This window comes from Protopterus annectens, chromosome 10.part0 (genome assembly GCF_019279795.1).
Source record: "Protopterus annectens isolate FY-2018-M chromosome 10.part0, PAN1.0, whole genome shotgun sequence".
Classification (NCBI taxonomy): Eukaryota; Metazoa; Chordata; order Ceratodontiformes; family Protopteridae; genus Protopterus; species Protopterus annectens.
The window spans coordinates 25841444-25859141 of record NC_056744.1 but is presented as its reverse complement, the minus strand read 5'-3'; the positions used below and the strand labels follow the sequence as shown (position 1 = coordinate 25859141).

Genomic DNA, 17698 nt, shown 5'->3' with positions numbered 1-17698 from the left:
ATCTAAGGCGAACTTTGAAAGAAAAATAGCCAAGGATTCAAAAGAGAACCACAAAGCCTTCTTTAGCTATGTTAAAAATCGAAGTGGCAAATTGCAGATATGTACTGAACTAGTGCAAAATAGCACAAAATATACTGAACCTACTGATATTGCCAATATCCTGGCAGATAGATTAAGTGCAAACTTCACCCCCCCCCTCACCTCCAAAAGGGCCCACAACAATACCAGAAAAGTGTAGTGTCCCAAAAATCACAGACGCACAGGTGAAAACAGCCCTTTCAAAAGCCAAAAACACAGCGTCAATGGGACCAGATGGTGTCCCAGGCTGCGTCTTGCACGAACTACAGAACAAACTAACCCTCCACCTAAACATGCTGTTCAACCTCAGCCTCTCCACATGCTATGTACCCATAGAATGGCACACATCAAAGGTTATTTCTCTCCACAAAGGAGGGGCCACAACTGACCCTGGTAACTATTGCTCCATAAGTCTGACATGCCTGGTCTGCAAGGCTGTGGAGTGCATCATCATGGAACTCATTTGCAAAGACATTGGGAACCTCTAAACACTTAACCCGACCCAGTTCGGCTTTGTTAAGGGCAGATCATGCCTACTAAACCTGGTTGACTTCTTCAAGACAGTCACCAAGGCCATAGACAAGGGAAAGGTGGTTCAGACAGTCTACTTTGACCTTGCCAAGGCTTTCAACACCATTCCCCACTCGGGTATTACAGAAAAACTCACCTGCCTGAATATAAACCCCTACGTCACGAGATGGGTTGCCAACTGGCTTACAGACAGAACTCACATAGTAAGAATAGCGGGCTCCAGGTCCAACTCTAAACCAGTCACAAGTGATGTCCCGCAAGGCTCGGTCCTGGGACCCCTACTGTTCGGCATATACTTCTCAGAAATACAGGCAAATACAGGAGGACTATGGCTAACTAAATTTGCAGATGACTGCAAACTGAGAGCCATAACTGACTCTCCGGCTGACACGGACATCCTCCAAAAGGGCCTTACTGAGCTGGACACCTGGTGTCAAAGTCATGGCCTCAAGCTAAATGCCAAAAAATGCATAGTCATCCCGTTTGGGAAAAACAAAACACCCATGAATTACCACATAGGTGGTAGCCCCTTTAATACAGATGAGGTAATAAGAGATCTGGGGGTCCAGGTAGATAGTAATCTCTCCTTTGACAATCATATTGCCAAAGTGGTTAGGAAATCCTTCTATGTGGCCCATCTAATTACTAAAAGGTTCGCATCTAGAAATAAAGAGGTTGTAGTGCCCCTCTACTCATCACTCATTAGACCCATCATAGAGCACAATGCCCTATTTGGGATGTACCTCACAAGACACTTCCAACAGCTGGAAAGACCACAAAAGTACCTCACCAAGAGGATTACTGGTCTCAAACATATGTCCTATGCAGCCCGACTGAAAATACTCCGGCTGTACTCAGTGGCATATCGCTTACTCAGAGGTGATCTCTGCCAGACTTACAAAGCCATGTCCAACTCAGAATTGATGGACATGCTCCACCTAAAGAAATCCAAGTCACTGCGAGCCACGTGCTCTAGTGAGCTAAACCTCACCACAACAATACATAGAACATGCTGGAGGGATAGATTTCTGTCACAGAGACTCCCCATGCTTTGGAACAAAATTCCAAATTACATCAGGCAGAGCCCCTCACTAACACTCTTCAAGAGAAACCTTGACAAGTGGATGGGTAACAGAAAATACATCCCTGGGATCACTTCATTGGCTCTGCTTGACAGAGGATCAGTTAATTAATCAATGGGGTGGTGAAAACCAACTCTAGCTAGGCTTATAAATGCCCTCGGGCAGATAGCCTAGTACCTACCTATGAACCTATATGTCCTGACCTCAATAGCAAAAAGCTTGTCCATTTTGACGGTTTGTGAACCATATGAAAGGTTTGTGTGAACTCTATAGAAATTTGATTTCCTCTTTGCTACCCTAGTCATGAGCCCCTGAAACTCTGTCATAGTATTCTGGAAGACTTGCTTGAGAAGGTATCCCTTTCATAAAGTTCAATTTATTTTGAGAGTAGTAGAGATCACATAGATCTGCACTACCAAAAAACATATCATTTTTTATCTGCTTACATTTTATATATATATATATATATATATATATATATATATATATATATATATATTTTTTTTTTACATAGTATTATATCTCTGTATTGTTGTCTTGGCCAAATTAAGTTTTTTTTAGTACTTGCATAAAGCAGTTATTTTGTATCCGCACCACCTAAATGTTATATGATATAGAATAAGCAATTCAAATGCTAAAAGAATAAGCTTTTATTTTGGCAAAAAAATGGAAGTTCTGTCCTTCGTACCAGCCATGGATATGTTTTGCCCTGCAAAATCTCACATTTCTACAAAAAATGTCCCAGTTTGGGCATTTGAAAAGGTGGCAAACCTACCCCAGTGTAACACACTGCTCATTGCTAAAGGGAAAGGAAACAAATCCAGTCCTCTGTACTCTGACAGCTCAGACCTTGTGATCTGTTGTGGAAGTAAAGTCAGATGGTGAGAAAGACAAGAAAGTTCTGTTTCTTAACATTCCTCAACTAGCTAAAGCTATAAATTCCCATCTGTTTCTCAGGTGTTAGATGTATAAACTGGAATAGTTTCCCATCTGGGGCCATTTTTTACTTTCATTCCTTGTGTATTCCATGAGAGTAGTAGTGTCTTCCATCAACAGTAGCTTGTTTATAAAAATGTGATTCCTGGGTAGTCCATGCTGGTAATGATTCTTGATGCCTAGATGTTTATTCACATTTCAGCAGCACTGATGATAAATGTAGCTTACCGGATGATTTCCCAGGAGGAAAAAAGTACTTTCTAGAAAACGTCCCACAACATTTGAGTCACATTCTATGCCATCATATGTGACTGTGAATGAAGTACATATGGAAAAATGTATTAATATGTCTCTATTGTTTCCAGCGCTATATTATAAGCAATAATAACAGGCAGTCAGACAGGTAGCTGGCAATGTTTTGTTGTCCCAGAAGAGGTCTGTCTATTATCTCCATAAAACAGTTGGAAAAAGGAAACCACTGACTAACAGACTGGATTAATTCCATTCTCTTGAAAACATTATTCTGGCTTCCTTTTTTTCCAAATGAAATCCCACGAGGGTAATGCTAGAGACAAACTGTACAGAGCATAGCCTGAATTTTTATTTTGAGTAACTGCACAAACTGCCAGTATGGTGTTACATTTTATGCTGTATTCATGAGCTCAGCACTGAGGGTACAACAGAAATTCCTGCTGTAAAACAAATCAGCTGGAACCAAAAATTCATGAATTATTTTAGGAGTCACTCTGATTCTCCATATGATTGGTGAAGAACCTTAAAAGATGTTTCAGCAAATCAGTGTCACATGATTTATACGTTTTACTCAGTATAAACATCAAGGACATATAACAATGCAAAATTAGTAAAACTATGTGTGCATTGTCCACAACTGTTAGTAATAAAATGCTGAGTCAGGATTACTCTGTAAGCAGAATAAAGTTTTGATTTTTCTTATAGATGTCACATGACTTGGCATGTTGGCAGCAATTCCAGCATCCTGGTATCTTATTCAGTTCTACTTTTGTTTCATGCTGATTTATTTCATCTGTGTGAATGTTTTATTTCCTACCAGACGAATTAAACCAGCAATCACTGCTGTATATATAACAAAGTGTTTGCCAAAACGCAGACACCATAATATAGTTATTATAAAGGAAAAAAATAGAAAAAAACGGAACGACAAACAAACTTTTAATAAAATTTGTATAAAAGCAGGATAAATATAAAATGCGAGTGTCAAGATACACTTTCACCATAAAGGCTTCATCAGGCAGATACAAACAGCCAAAGCTGAGCCCATTTATACTGAAAGTAAATTAGTCACATGATGCTAATTGACTTGCTTATGCAAGCTTCTTAAATAAGGCTTTAGAGTTACCTTGTCATAAAGGCCAGGGGGAATATGAGCTCTGAACCTGAAGATCCATTTAAGTCCTTCATATTCAGTGAGATCTTTCATGTTACCCCCTCTCAAAAGTAATGGTAGTGTTTTCAAAATTGCAAACTTAAAAAATATGAGTGCTGTCAGTATCCTGTATATGTTTACATAAAACATTGGTCAATATATTCTTATTTATATCTAACAGATATTGCCATGATGTTCTTCTTGTTTCACTGTTGCAGTCATCACATTTGGTTTAGTGATCATGGCATAGTGGTTAAGTGCTGTTACTTCAGTGTAAAGGTTCCTGGGTTCAAGACCTGCAAGGGCTGTTCATTTAAATGCTCTCCAAAGTACTACTAAAGATCAAACAAGACAAACCAAGGATGATTTTGATTGCAAAAGACTGGCCACGCCAACGCTGGTACCCCTCTTGCGCAGTGTGTCACCATTGACCCCATGGCACCTGCCTCAAACTCCTACCCTATTGTCTCAGCAGGAATACCAGATTCTGCACCCTCAGCTTCAAACACTGAACCCAGCAGCCTGGATAATTACCTAATCTCTCCTTTACCATCCCTCAGTAAACCAGTGATGGATATCATTTTAGAGGCAAGGAGGCCTAGTACTAGAAAATCTTATGCTGAAAAATGGAAAAGATTCTGTGCCTGGAACCAGTCTCAAGGGATGAACACAACAGTGCCCAATTTACCTCAGATTTTACAATACTTAACTGAAATACTTCACAAGGGCCTGTCTTTCTCCTCCATCAAAATTCACGCCTCAGCCATTTCAGCTCATTATAACACAGAACCTCCCCTCTCTCTCATCCACTGCTCAAGCAGTTCCTCAGAGGGGCCAAAAATTTACGACCACCCAGGAGAGCTCCAACTAGAGCCTGGGACCTTAACTTTGTATTGGAGAAACTTACCCTTCCTCCTTTCAAGCCAACTACTACTGCAGACTTAAAATTCCTTTCTTGGAAAACAGCTTTCCTTTTAGCAATCACTTCAGCAAGAAGGGTATCTGAATTACAGGCCCTTATGGCAGTGGAGCCTTTCATCATCTTTCATGCGGACAGGATGTCCCTCAGGACCAATGCCTCTTTCATGCCCAAGGTGGTATCCAGTGTGGCCCTTAATCAGTCCATTCATTTGCCAACCTTCTTTCCTAAACCACAGAACAAAGGGGAACAGATACTGCACTCCTTAGATGTACATAGACAACTTATATTCTACTTGGACAGGACTAAACCTCAAAGGAAATCTGAACAACTGCTGGCGGCATTTGTTGCAGGGGCAGACCCCAGGGGTATAAAACATGCAGCCAGTGCCATTACATCAGTTTTTCCTTGCCCCTGATGTCAGGTGCCCCCCTAATGGGAAGCAATTAAATCTATAAATATACAAGGTTATACCTCCAACAAAAAAAGCAAATACACCAAAAACCTTTTGAGCATAGTAAAGGAGAGTAGAGGTATAGCCAAAAGAAGTAAGGGGGCAAGAGGGAGGGTAACCAGGAATGCAACAGTGAATACACTCAAACATCTACATTTATGGTAAGCGTACACAACTGTACTATGTTCTTTGTGTTTCACTGTTGCAGTCATCACATTTGGGCAGATTCCCAAAGCTAAGGATGGGAGGAGGAATTTAGATAGCATTAGGACCAGCTATAAGGCCCTGCAAGACTGCAGTGGCAAAGCCTGCTCTGGATTTAGAGAAAATTGGCAGATGGTAATGCTTGGTGAAAGTATGTACAGAACTCCATTAGCAGCTTCTAGGATGTCCCTGGTAGGGATGCCTCTGAGAAAGGCTGTAGAGGTAGATGCAACCCTGGTTGAGTGGGGTCTGATCTCCTGTGGGATACGTTTTCCATGGTGCTTGTAGCAGAAATGAATGCAATGGCCTATCCATTTGGAAGTGGTCTGCTTTGAAATAGCCTTCCCCTCTGCCCCTGAAGCAAATGCCACCAGCAGCTGTTGTTCAGATTTCCTTTGAGGTTTAGCCCTGTCCAAGTAGAATCTAAGTTGTCTGTGCACATCTAAGGAGTGCAGTATCCATTCCCCTTTGCTCTGTGGTTTAGGAAAGGAGGTTGGCAAATGAATGGACTGATTAAGGGCCGCACTGGATACCACCATGAGTATGAAGGAGGGATTGGTCCTGAGGGACACCCTGTCTGCATGAAAGATGATGAAAGGCTCCACTGCCATATGGGCCTGTAATTCAAATACTCTTCTTGCTGAAGTGATTGCTAAAAGGAAAGCTGTTTTCCAAGAAAGGAATTTTAAGTCTGCAGTAGCAGTTGGCTCGAAAGGAAGAAGGGTGAGTTTCTGCAATACAAAGTAAAGGTCCCAGGCTGGAGTTGGAGCTCTCTTGGGTGGTCGTACATTTTTGGCCCTTCTGAGGAACTGCTTGAGCAGTGAATGAGAGAAGAGGGGAGATTCTGTGTTATAATGAGCTGAAATGGCTGAGGCGTGAATTTTGATGGAGGAGAAAGACAGGACCTTGTGAAGCATCTCGGCTAAGTATTGTAAAATCTGAAGTAAACTGGGCACTGCTGCATTCATCTCTTGAGACTGGTTCCAGGCACAGAATCTTTTCCATTTTTCAGCATAAGATTTTCTAGTACTAGGCCTCCTTGCCTCTAAAATGATATCCATCACTGGTTTACTGAGGGATGGTAAAGGAAAGATTAGGTAATTATCCAGGCTGCTAGTTTCAGTGTTTGAAGCTGAGGGTGCAGAATCTGGTACTCCTGCTGAGACAATAGGGTAGGAGTCTGAGGCAGGTGCCATGGGGCCAACAGTGACACACTGTGCAAGAGGGGGTACCAGTTTTGGCGTGGCCAGTCTGGTGCAATCAAAATTGTCCTTGGTTTGAATTGTTTGATCTTTAGTAGTACTTTCAAGAGCATTTAAATGAACAGCCCTTGCAGGTCTTGAACCCAGGATCCTTTACACTGAAGTCACAGCACTTAACCACTACGCCATGAGCACTAAACCAAATGTGATGACTGCAACAGTGAGTACACTCGAACATCTACATTTGTGGTAAGTGTACACAACTGTATTTTATCTCTATTTTAGTTTCCTATTGGTCTTCCCCATATAATATGCATTGCATTTGCAACATGTGGCTTAATAAATGAGATTAGTGGAACTGCAGTTACTGTAGGCATATAAAATAAAATCAATCCACTCACAGGATGCTAAATGTGTTTTTCAGTGTATACGTGGGTTCAATAAACACAATTACTGCATCTAAAAGTCTCTTTCTTGTTCCTACTAAAGGATGGGAATGTGAGCAGCTGTTTCTTGTAACAAAGCTTATTCTTAAGACTGGCGCTTCTTTTATAACTGAAGCTAGGTGTTTCATTTAGGACATGACTAAATTGTGCAATGGCTGTTACAAAGGGCCAATATTTGTGAATAGTTATTATAGCAATAACCAAAGACTGGGTGTGGTTTAATCATGAGGGGTAAATCTTCAATATATCACACATGGTTATTGCTATTATACAATGATGTTATTTAATTAAAATATTACTTCCTTTTCTTAAATATTGTCTTTGTATAATGGTGCTGTGGTGTTCTTCTGCTTTTCTTCAGTCTTCTGGGGCTTTCTTAATGTACTGCGCTACGTATGGGACTTACGTTCCCATGCTTACACAGTACATCAGTGCTTTGAAAAGGAAGCGATGCAGAAAGGAAGATCTTGCTTTTTTTTCTCATTAAAAAAATAAAGTTTGAAATCTGGACAGTTCATAGGTAGAAGAGAGACAGGGTAGAAATATAAGGATAATCAGGAATGTTTCTTTAGTTTTCAATAACATACCTGATTTTCCTTGTATTATCTCTATCCCAGCTCTTTCATATCTCAGAACTGTCCAGATTTCAAAGTTTTTTTTTTAAACTCAAGAAAACTGGAAAGATCTGTAGCATATATTAATAAAAGAAAGTCTAGGTGACCGGACTTTTTTATTGGTATATGCTTGATTTACAATGGGCACACTGGTTGGGCTTACCAATCAGCATGCATGTTTTTGAAAGTAAATGACCTGGCATTGTATAATAGTTTGCAGTTACCTATGTTTCTGAAAGTATGGATTTGAATCTCCCTCACCCCCATTACTTTAAAATACTTCTAAACCCAGATTTTACTTTACAGAGAAAAATTAAGTGTAGGAGGTAAAGTTTGAAGCGAGTCCTACATCAGGTAGGCCACTGTTAGAACAGGTGCACAGAAAATGGTGTCTGGGAATAGACATCCTACAATGAACATCAGCAAGTCAATGGTATCAGAAATACTCAGTCTAGGCATCTAAACCTATTCTGCAACAGCAGAATGGGTTTAGGGGACAGGTAAATCTCACAGAGCATAACGCTCCACTGGAATAGACTCCCTATTGACATAAAACAAACTTCATCCCTGTCTGTATTAAGTGCAACCTGGATCTATGGATTCAACTGTATTGGATGGGAAACAGGAAATTTACTTCAGGACTGCTCCCTGTACTATGAATGCACAGAGACAGCTCCTAAATGCTTTATCCCATGCATAGGTCCCTTCAAGTTATCTGTAGTATGATCCCAGTTATTCTCATTAGGGATGGTATATAATTATTGACCATGGTATGGGTAAGACCAATCTCTAACTAAATAGATTAGGTTAATTCGAACACAAAAAGGGAAACTGGCTAGGCTTAAATGACCCACAAGGGCAGCTAGCCTAGTACTTACCTATGAACCTATGTAGGTTCTCACCTAAGCATAGTCTCTAAATGCTGTTTAGTTTTCAGGGACTTGACTGAGCAAATAGTGTACAGAGTAGAAGTGCTCATAACCATAAAGGTGAAAGTTCCAAAGACATTGTTAATGCTGACTAGTTCTTCTTTTTTCTCTGGAAAAACAAATATGAATTTGTAGTTTGTCTAGTAAATATTCAGTCTGTATCATCTAGAGTGTTTGCTTTTTAAACCTTCAAGGCAGCCTTGTTGTAAGACTGTTCTTTATTGCCATAAATGGAGCTGCTAAGGCAGCCCGGGTGGTAGAGTGTGGCATGAGATTTTGCTGGTACTCCTGGTTTTACCTGACCTTTTTTGCTAAGAGTAATACATTTCACAAGCAGTTGTGGAGGTATAAATACCTCTAGTGAGCCAGCTAGTGGTACACAGGCATAGCATCTGTCTACACTGTTTGAGATCCAGGTTTGGGAATGAGTCCAAGGAGCTGGACAGTTGTTTCTAAACAGGGTGAGAGTCTATAGGCAGATCCATATAAGTGTGTGTGTGTGTGTGTGTGTGTGTGTGTGTGTGTGTGTGTGTGTGTGTGTGTGTGTTTATGTGACACCTTGGTAGGAGCCAAAGGGCCTTACCCAATACCCACAGATGTTTAGGAATTGCATGTAGAAACCTGTACATTTCTGATTCTATAGCATGATGCCAGACTAAGAAGGAAAAGGTATATGAGAGTTTCAGGAATATACTCTTGGACTGGGAGACACTGGCTTGGAGTGGCCAGTGCTGCTACAATGTGTGCAATAAACAAGTTAGAAGCAGTGTTATGACACTGTATAACAAAACTAGATGATAGGAGTTGCAGGTTATGACTTCTTAGCAAACAAACACACAAACAAAATGAATAAACAAGGAAACATTACACATCAGGATAATTAAGTGCATGGCTTTAGTGGCAGTCTTCTTAAACCATGACAATCTCGGATCTGATCTTGAAGAACTTCAGACGCAAGACTAGGATGACATATACTGGAGTAAGTAGGACTAGTCAGCACTTCAGACTTTTCCATACTCTCAAGCCTCACCCCATCCTACATTTCTTAGCTTCTTCCTGCCTCTGCAGTCCTCTCCTATAGCAGAAAAGAACCTTTCAGTTGTTTGGCCCAAAACTGCTTCCATAAAATTAGTGGCATTGCTTAGTCATTTTTCAGTCAGGCTAAGATATGGAAATTGTAGTGTGGGAAGCAGATCCCATTATTAAAAAGGCACACTACTTGTTTAATTTGTTTGGAACCTCTTTAAAACTCTTGTTGATCTTGTCCTAAATAAAATGATACCACTAACCATGGTAGAAACAAGAGTGTGAAAAAGCTGATTCTTTGGAAACTGTTTTAGCTGGAGTAGGAACCCAAAGAGAGAAAAGCTTCTATTTCTGTGTCTTTGCCCAGATGCACGAAGGACAAACTTTCCTCTTCTCTTAAGTCCCCCAGGCATAAGATGGAACCAGACAAATCTTACTAGCTTGTCATGACTCAAAAGTGCAACCTTCTTCCTTTCACTTCTTGGCTGTACATACATTTGTCATTGTGATGTAGGACAAATAAGAAACTAAATATAAATTGTCACTGCTTCCCTTTCTAGAGCCCAATACCACCACAGCTGACAATGTTCCTCCTTATCTTTCATACCCAGAAGACCCACACTTAAGGACAATCCTGATTAATGCAGGAGAGAGAGTGTGTCCCCCATGGTTATCTCCATTCCCCAGAGAAGACTTCTGAAGAGATTCCATGTGATGAAGCATTGTTTCTCGGTGGTCCCCTTTTTGGTGGACACACTGAAGAACTTTACTGCCTATGCATAGGAACACAAGTACACTACAGTTACAGTGTCCAGGAAAACCAACTGAGTGTTTCTTTCCCCACAGGGAGTATAACCTCTGGGCCAAGACTTCTAAGTCATATGTGATGCTTTTGGTAGGTGTCCTTAATAGGAACTCCTCTCCCCAATTACCCAATGTTTACTCCCTTGATAAACAATCTAGAGGTCTGAACAGATTAGGAAATTGCATGTTTATGATTTCTTCCTTATGTTTTAGGGCTTCAAGTTATGTATTATGCATGCTGTACTTTAAGAAGTGCTTATTAGCCAAAGTGCCTCATAAAGAAGGTGGAATACCTAATCCCTCTTTAAAAGATATCTTTAATATACAAACTTTTACTGGAAAAAAAGTTAACAGACTCATTTTAAGACATTTTTATTTATGTGTTTGGTGCTGCCCAGGCAGTAGAATGTGGCATCCATCTTTGTTAGTACTCGTGTTTTTTTCCTGAATGATATTGCTAAGAACAGTGAACAGGGTGGGTATGAAGTTTTGCTGTCTAAAGTGCACCATTAGTACGATGTAGAGGAGTCAACAGAGATCCTAGTTATGATAAAATCTGTAGTCCTAAGATCAGGACTTCACTGAATCCCATGTCTCACCCAATGTTGTGATCCAACAAAGACACTGAACCAGAGGCAGTGGTCTTTAGCATTGTAGGGAGGTTGACAGCAAACCAATGGTTCTCTCATTGCAATGTTTACATGCAGTCTGGCCACCAAGGAGTTACTTTCTTATTACCTATCAGTTGCACTCCATCACTCCAGTAGTGATGACAAGAACCGTAGTAATGTGATAGTGAAATTCTGGAGCTACTATAATAGTAATATCTGATAGAATGGTACAGTTTTGGAATTGCTGTAAAAGTAATCCCTGAAGGGATGGTGGAGTCCTAGAGTTCCCAGAGAAGTTATCACTGGTGTGATAGTACAGCCCTGGAGTTACAGTTACTTGTAAGATGGTACATTTCTAGAGTTACTACTGAAGTGATCTCTGGTGAGGTAACGAGGTCTTGCAATTACTGTAGAAGTAATCTCATCTGAAGTGATGTAGTTCAGGTGATGCTATAGAAGGAATCTCTCACAGGGTGGTACAGTGTTGGAGTTACCAAAGTATTAACGTCTTATGGCAAAGTATTATGAAGTTAAACAGTGGAGCATCATAACTATTATTAGAATATCTAGGTTGTTAAGAAATCTGTGAAACAGAGGCAGCACATTGATGCCTCACAGTGATTGGTTCTCCAGTCTGGTTCTCAAATGGTATACTTTCTATGCAGAGGCTGGATGTACGCCCTGTCTGTGTGGAATTTGATTACACAATCTGTTTTCCTCCCATAAAGATATGTCATAAATGAACTGGCATTCCTCCAAATTGCCTGTACTTGTGAGTATTGTATAAGATTGCGTTTAGGATAAGCAGTACAAATCTTGAATAATGCCATTCAACCTTTTCAGTAACCTCAGTTACTAAAGTAAAATAGTTACTCTGAATATGTGAAATGTTTTAGAAGTGAATACTAGGGTAACTGTCCTGAAGGGCCATTTTAGGCCTCGTCAGCAAGAAAGGTCAGAATCAAACCCTCTACCTTGTGTTTATGAGGTGAAGACCTTAACATTATGCCAAATCCACCACTAATAAGTAAGTACTAGGCTAACTGCCCTTGTCGACCATTTTAAGCCTAGCCGATTTCCCTTAAAGATGAGAGTCAAACCTTGTACTTTGTGTGTGGAAGGTAAACACCCTAACCATTATACAAACCCCCACTACACTGCTGTCTTTAGTGTTTATTCTCTCTATTTCTTCTGCAAATTCTGTCTGTGAATGGAGTTTTACTGCCATATTACATCAGACAAAAAAAAAAATACTTTGAGCTCAGTGAGACAAAAACTCTTGGGCTCAGTGAAACTTGCTCATTAATCAAAATTCAGTAAATAAGTAAACGTAAATAGAAATCAATGTATGATCATTTTCATGATTTGCACAGATGACCTTAGATGAATAGTATAGCTTCCTAAATAAACGTATTTCATATTCTTTGAGCTATCAAGATATATTCTCTCTCTCGTCCTTGTCATCATGTTCTGGGTGCTATACCTGTGGTGGTAGGCTCATAGGATCTCATATGATGAAGGCGAGTACAGTCAGTACAGCAGCTTTGAGGCTCAAGAACACATAAAAAGATTACCTTCTGAAATGGTGACCAGCATTACTGCAAATTATAAAGTATGTTTGCTGCACTTATAGTCTTTTCAGAAATCTGTACAGAAAGTCAGACATTCATCTGTTGCATCACTATTAACCAATGTTTCTTTCTTGTGTTTTTGCAGGGGAGCAAAATGAAGAGGCTGCCTCGTTGGTTAATGGCCAGTCTGGCCTTGTTGCTGTTGGCCCTGACTGCCATATGTTCTGCAAACAGAAGTAAGATCTTCCATGTTTTTCTCCTGATTTGTCACTAACATTTTTTTTTTTTTAATCTGATCTAAGCATCTATTTGTGGGCATATTACAATGTATAGTGCTGCTACCTTTCAGTTACCAGTGAATCAATAGCCATTTTAGCAGTGTCTAAAATCAAAATTTTTACAAATACCGATGTTCTTCATTTCTCACTGCTGCAGTCTTCACTATTGGGTTATCCATGCTGTGGTAGCCCTCAGTCGGTCTGAATACCAGAGTCAATGTTTTGTGCATCCGCTGCTGTCACTTGCTGGGTGATGTCAGTTTGTCCGAGCTATAAAGAAGATCAGGCGATGCCATTACCTCAGTCTTTCTTGCTATGGAGCCCATAGCAGAAGCAGTTCGCAATAGTGCAGGTTGGCCGTTTCTAGATTTCTAACTTCAGCTGAAAATGCCTAAAGTTAAGCACACCATTGGGGATCCTTCCTTTTTCTTGCACTAACCGATGTCTGAAAAAGTCAATAACTTTCTCGGCTTTGGAAAGCAAATACTACACCGAGACTTCCATTCTTACTGCATCACTTGCTTAGGCCCAGATCACGATGTACCCCACTGTCGGTTCTGTGCCCTCTTTAACACTAGAACTATTCATCGTAGAGCTCTGTTTGTAGCCAGTTATTTCCATCTTCCATCTCTGATTACCGATATGGCATCTGTCAGACAGCAAACCGCAGATCTTCTGAAAAAATGTAAAGATAAGGATAGAGATAGACCGCATAAAGCCAAGCCTTCTGATGACACCACCGCTGAATGGGTCGTCAGTTTTTCAGAATCCAGTGAGGCGCTTTTGCAGTCCCTGATGCCCGACTCTATTACTTTGCAGGCCTTTACTGAGACCCTTTTGGAGTCCTGTATGCCGCAGATGTCTGCATCATCTAATGAGCCTTTGGCTGTCTCGCCCTCAGTTGGGTCCGGGGTCGCTGAGCAGGCAATGACTTCTGAGGATATCACTTGCACTTCAGATTTCACTTCAAGGCCTTTGCCCTCTCTTCCGACTAACGTACCAACGGCACCGAGGGATACCCTTCAGGCCAGACTTAGACCCACTCATAAGAAAACAGCAAAAAGTCTCCATTCCACTACTCTTCCCCCTCCTCAAACTAGAATGCTTAAAATGGTGGAGGATCTCATCACTTTCATCTGAGGTAATCAGGCCACTCCAGCCAAAAGGAGGAGGGGACGTTCTCCAGACATCCAATCGGATTTAGACTCAGAGAGATCTGACTCTTCTGTTTTTGGAGAGAAAAATCCTCTTACTGCATATGAAGACTCAGATGCAGAGGAATCTGTTCCTTCTGCATCATCTCTGAAGGACTTTCCCTTTGGGGAACCCTCCACACCCTCAGGGAACACTTCCAATGGGAATCAACGGATTTCCCTCATTCCAAGTAAAGACTGTTTCTGGACACCCTTTCACCTGCCCCCCAAAAAACTGACAGGTACTACAGGGTACCGGACTCACATCAATTCCTCTACAGAAATCCTATAGCAGATCCAGAGGTGATTACTCAGGGACCTAAGGGAGTTAAGGTTACCTCTGCAAAGAATCCTACTCCCTCAGAGAAAGAATCCAAGGCCCTAGACAGATGGGGTAAAAAAGTATATACCTCTGCAACTTTAACTATAATGGTTCTCAATTGTCAGTTCCATATGTTAAAATATCAACAGCACACTTTGGAACTTTTGAAACAGAAAATTTCTTCTTTACCAGATTTTGCCAATAATAAATAGATAGCAGAATTAATGCACTCTTCATCTCAGGTGGCAAAGCACTCCTTGCACTGTGGGTTTGATGCCATAGAAGCTTCTAGCAGGGCAGCAGTGACAGGATCTGTTATCAGAAGACATGCATGGTTGAAGGAACAACCTCTCCCTAGTCATGCCAAAGCTAAAATCGTGGATTCACCTCTTGATAAAGACCGCTTGTTCAGACAGAAAACTGAAGAAGTATGTGAAAAGATGGAAGATAAAGCAAAATCGATGCAGACTGTTAAAGATTTCCTTCAAGTACAACCTCCTAGGTTCAGCAGAAATGTTCTCTCTAAACACTGGTCCTTTCCTGTACCAAACAGGCAGGCACAAGGCAAAACCCGTAGGGTCAGACCCACCAGGGCTCAAACTCAGGGCCAGCACAGAACTAAACAGTGCCCCCCCTCTAACTCTAGAGCAGGGAGTTCAAAAACAACCCTGTATGCTAAAAACTCTCAATGACTACTTTTCCCATCTCTGCCTGCCTCCAGCACACCAAAAGCTAGGAGGAAGGCTATCTCTTTGCAGAGAAAATTGGAACTTTATAACAAAAGATCAATGGGTCTTAAAAATCATTGCTCAGGGGTACAAATTAAATTTCCGAGAACTACCACCACCAAAAGGGTACCCAGACCTACCTCCAAACCAGTGGGCAGAAGCACTTAAACAATCGCAAAACTTAACAGCCCTAACGGCAGAAAAACCTGTACCTCCAGAACAAGTTGCAAAAGGATTCTATTCCAGACTATTCCTTGTTCCCAGGAAAGAGAGAACTTGGCATCCCATCCTGGACCTAACCTTTCTCAATACTTTCCTGGTAATCCCAAAATTCAAAATGCTTACCTTACAACAGCTTCTACCAATGCTGCCAAACAAAGCTTGGATGGTCACCTTAGACCTAAAGGAGGCTTACCTGCACATCCCAATAAGGGAATCATGCAGAAAATTCCTGTGCTTCAGAGCAGGATTTTTATTTATTTATTTATTTTATTTTATTTTACATTTGTTGACAGGGCTAGTCTAGCTGGATGTAAGTCCATTTTCAGTAGAGGCCCAGGGAGAACAGCTCCAATGATTATAAAAAGTTTAAACAAAGTCAGGCAATACAATACAACAATACAAACATATAGAAAAAGAGCTAGTGAATATGCATAGTACTAAAATAAGGTTAGAGCACAACTCAACAAATATAATGAACAAAATATCTTAAAAAATCTTAAAGGATCTTTACACTTTCAATTCTCTGCTTTGCCATTTGGCTTATCTACTGCTCCCAGGGTATTCACCAAATGTCTGGCTCCTGCCATTGCCTTTTGCAGGCAAAACAATGTACAGATTTACCCTTACCTGGATGACTGTCTCATCCAGGCAGACTCTAAGGAACTGCTCCTGCAGCACCTCTCATTTGTAAAAACCCTACTCACCTCTTTGGGGTTCACTATCAATGAAAGGAAATCAAAACAGACACCTACCAGGAAAACTCCATTTCTGGGAGCCTTACTGGACACAGGACAGCAAATGGCCTTTCTGTCCCCAGTACCAAAATACTCTGGCCTCCCAAACCCAGCTTTCTGCAAAGAAATTCCTGCAAGCTCTAGGGTACATGGCCTCATGCATCCTCCTGGTACCTCTGGCCAGACTGCACATGAGGAAAATTCAGTGGTACCTAAAGAACCTATGGTGTCAACACTCTCAACCTCTGGACACCTCCCTACCTGTCATCCCTTGCATAAGATCAGAGTTCCTCTGGTGGGCCCAGGCATGGCCTCTGAACAAGGGACTTCCATTCACCCTCTGTCCATCGGACCAGACCATAACTATAGATGCTTCAACATAGCCTGGGGCACCCATCTAGAAGGTAGATGCACCCAAGGTCTCTGGGATGCTCAAATACTACCCTTGCACATCAACCAAAAGGAAATGATAGCAGTACAAATCTCTCTGGCATCCTTCAAACCCTACCTCAAACTAGGGGTTCTTCTCATAAAAACAGACACCACAGTCATGTGTTACATCAACAAACAGGGAGAGACTCAATCTTACCCCTGTGCAGACTAGCCATGAACCTGTAGCTAGCAACCTCATCCATGGGACTACATCTTATAGCCCAATACCTACCGGGCATCAACAACACCTTAGCAGACCACTTAAGCAGAAACCTGCTGGACCCACATGAATGGCAAATCCACAGAGACATTTTTCTGAAAATGACCCACACATGGAGGACCCCCAGGTGGATCTCCTTGCCTCTCATTTAAATCACCAAGTACAGAAATTCTGCACCAGGGAGTACCATCACCTGGCCTGGAAGGACAATGCCCTGACCTTCCCTTAGAATACCCTCTTTGTGTATGCAATCCCACCTCTTCCTCTTATTCCAAAAGTATTAATCAAGATAAGGGAGGAAAATCCAAAAGCAATACTCATTGCCCCAGATTGGCCCAGACAGCATTGGTACCCACTGCTGCACAGCCTATCTCTCCAGGCCCCCTGGCAGCTACCTCTAAAGTCTTGCCTGCTATCCCGGGGGGGGGGGGGGACAAAGCTGCACCCAGACCGTCAGACACTCAAGTTTTCAGCATGGCGTATTCTGCCCTAACCAACAAGTAATCTGTGCTAAGCAAGCAAGTCCTTGACATCATCACAGAAGCCAGAAGGCCGAGCACCAGAAAATCTTATGCTGGAAAATGGAAAAGATTCTGCCCCTGGAGCCAGTCCAAGGGGGCAGACATTCATCTTCCCTCCATTCCTCTTATTCTAGATTATCTGGCTGAGCTTCTTAATAAGGGTCTCTCCTTCTCCTCCTTAAAGATCCAAGCCTCTGCCATCTCGGCACACTTTGATACAGAACAGCCATTGTTCT

The 17698-nt window shown here is 41.4% G+C and overlaps 1 protein-coding gene across 4 annotated transcripts in view; it reads left to right on the top strand.

The window, feature by feature from the left end:
• The window catches only part of ITGB4 (integrin subunit beta 4), a 1147860-nt gene that overhangs the window by 255580 nt on the left and 874582 nt on the right, over nt 1-17698 (top strand). For all 4 annotated transcript variants that reach the window (XM_044084971.1, XM_044084972.1, XM_044084974.1 and 1 more), the window contains exon 2: nt 12958-13048. In XM_044084971.1, coding sequence (XP_043940906.1) covers nt 12967-13048 — 82 coding nt within the window. In that variant the 5' untranslated portion in view covers nt 12958-12966. The remainder of the gene's footprint in view (nt 1-12957; nt 13049-17698) is intronic.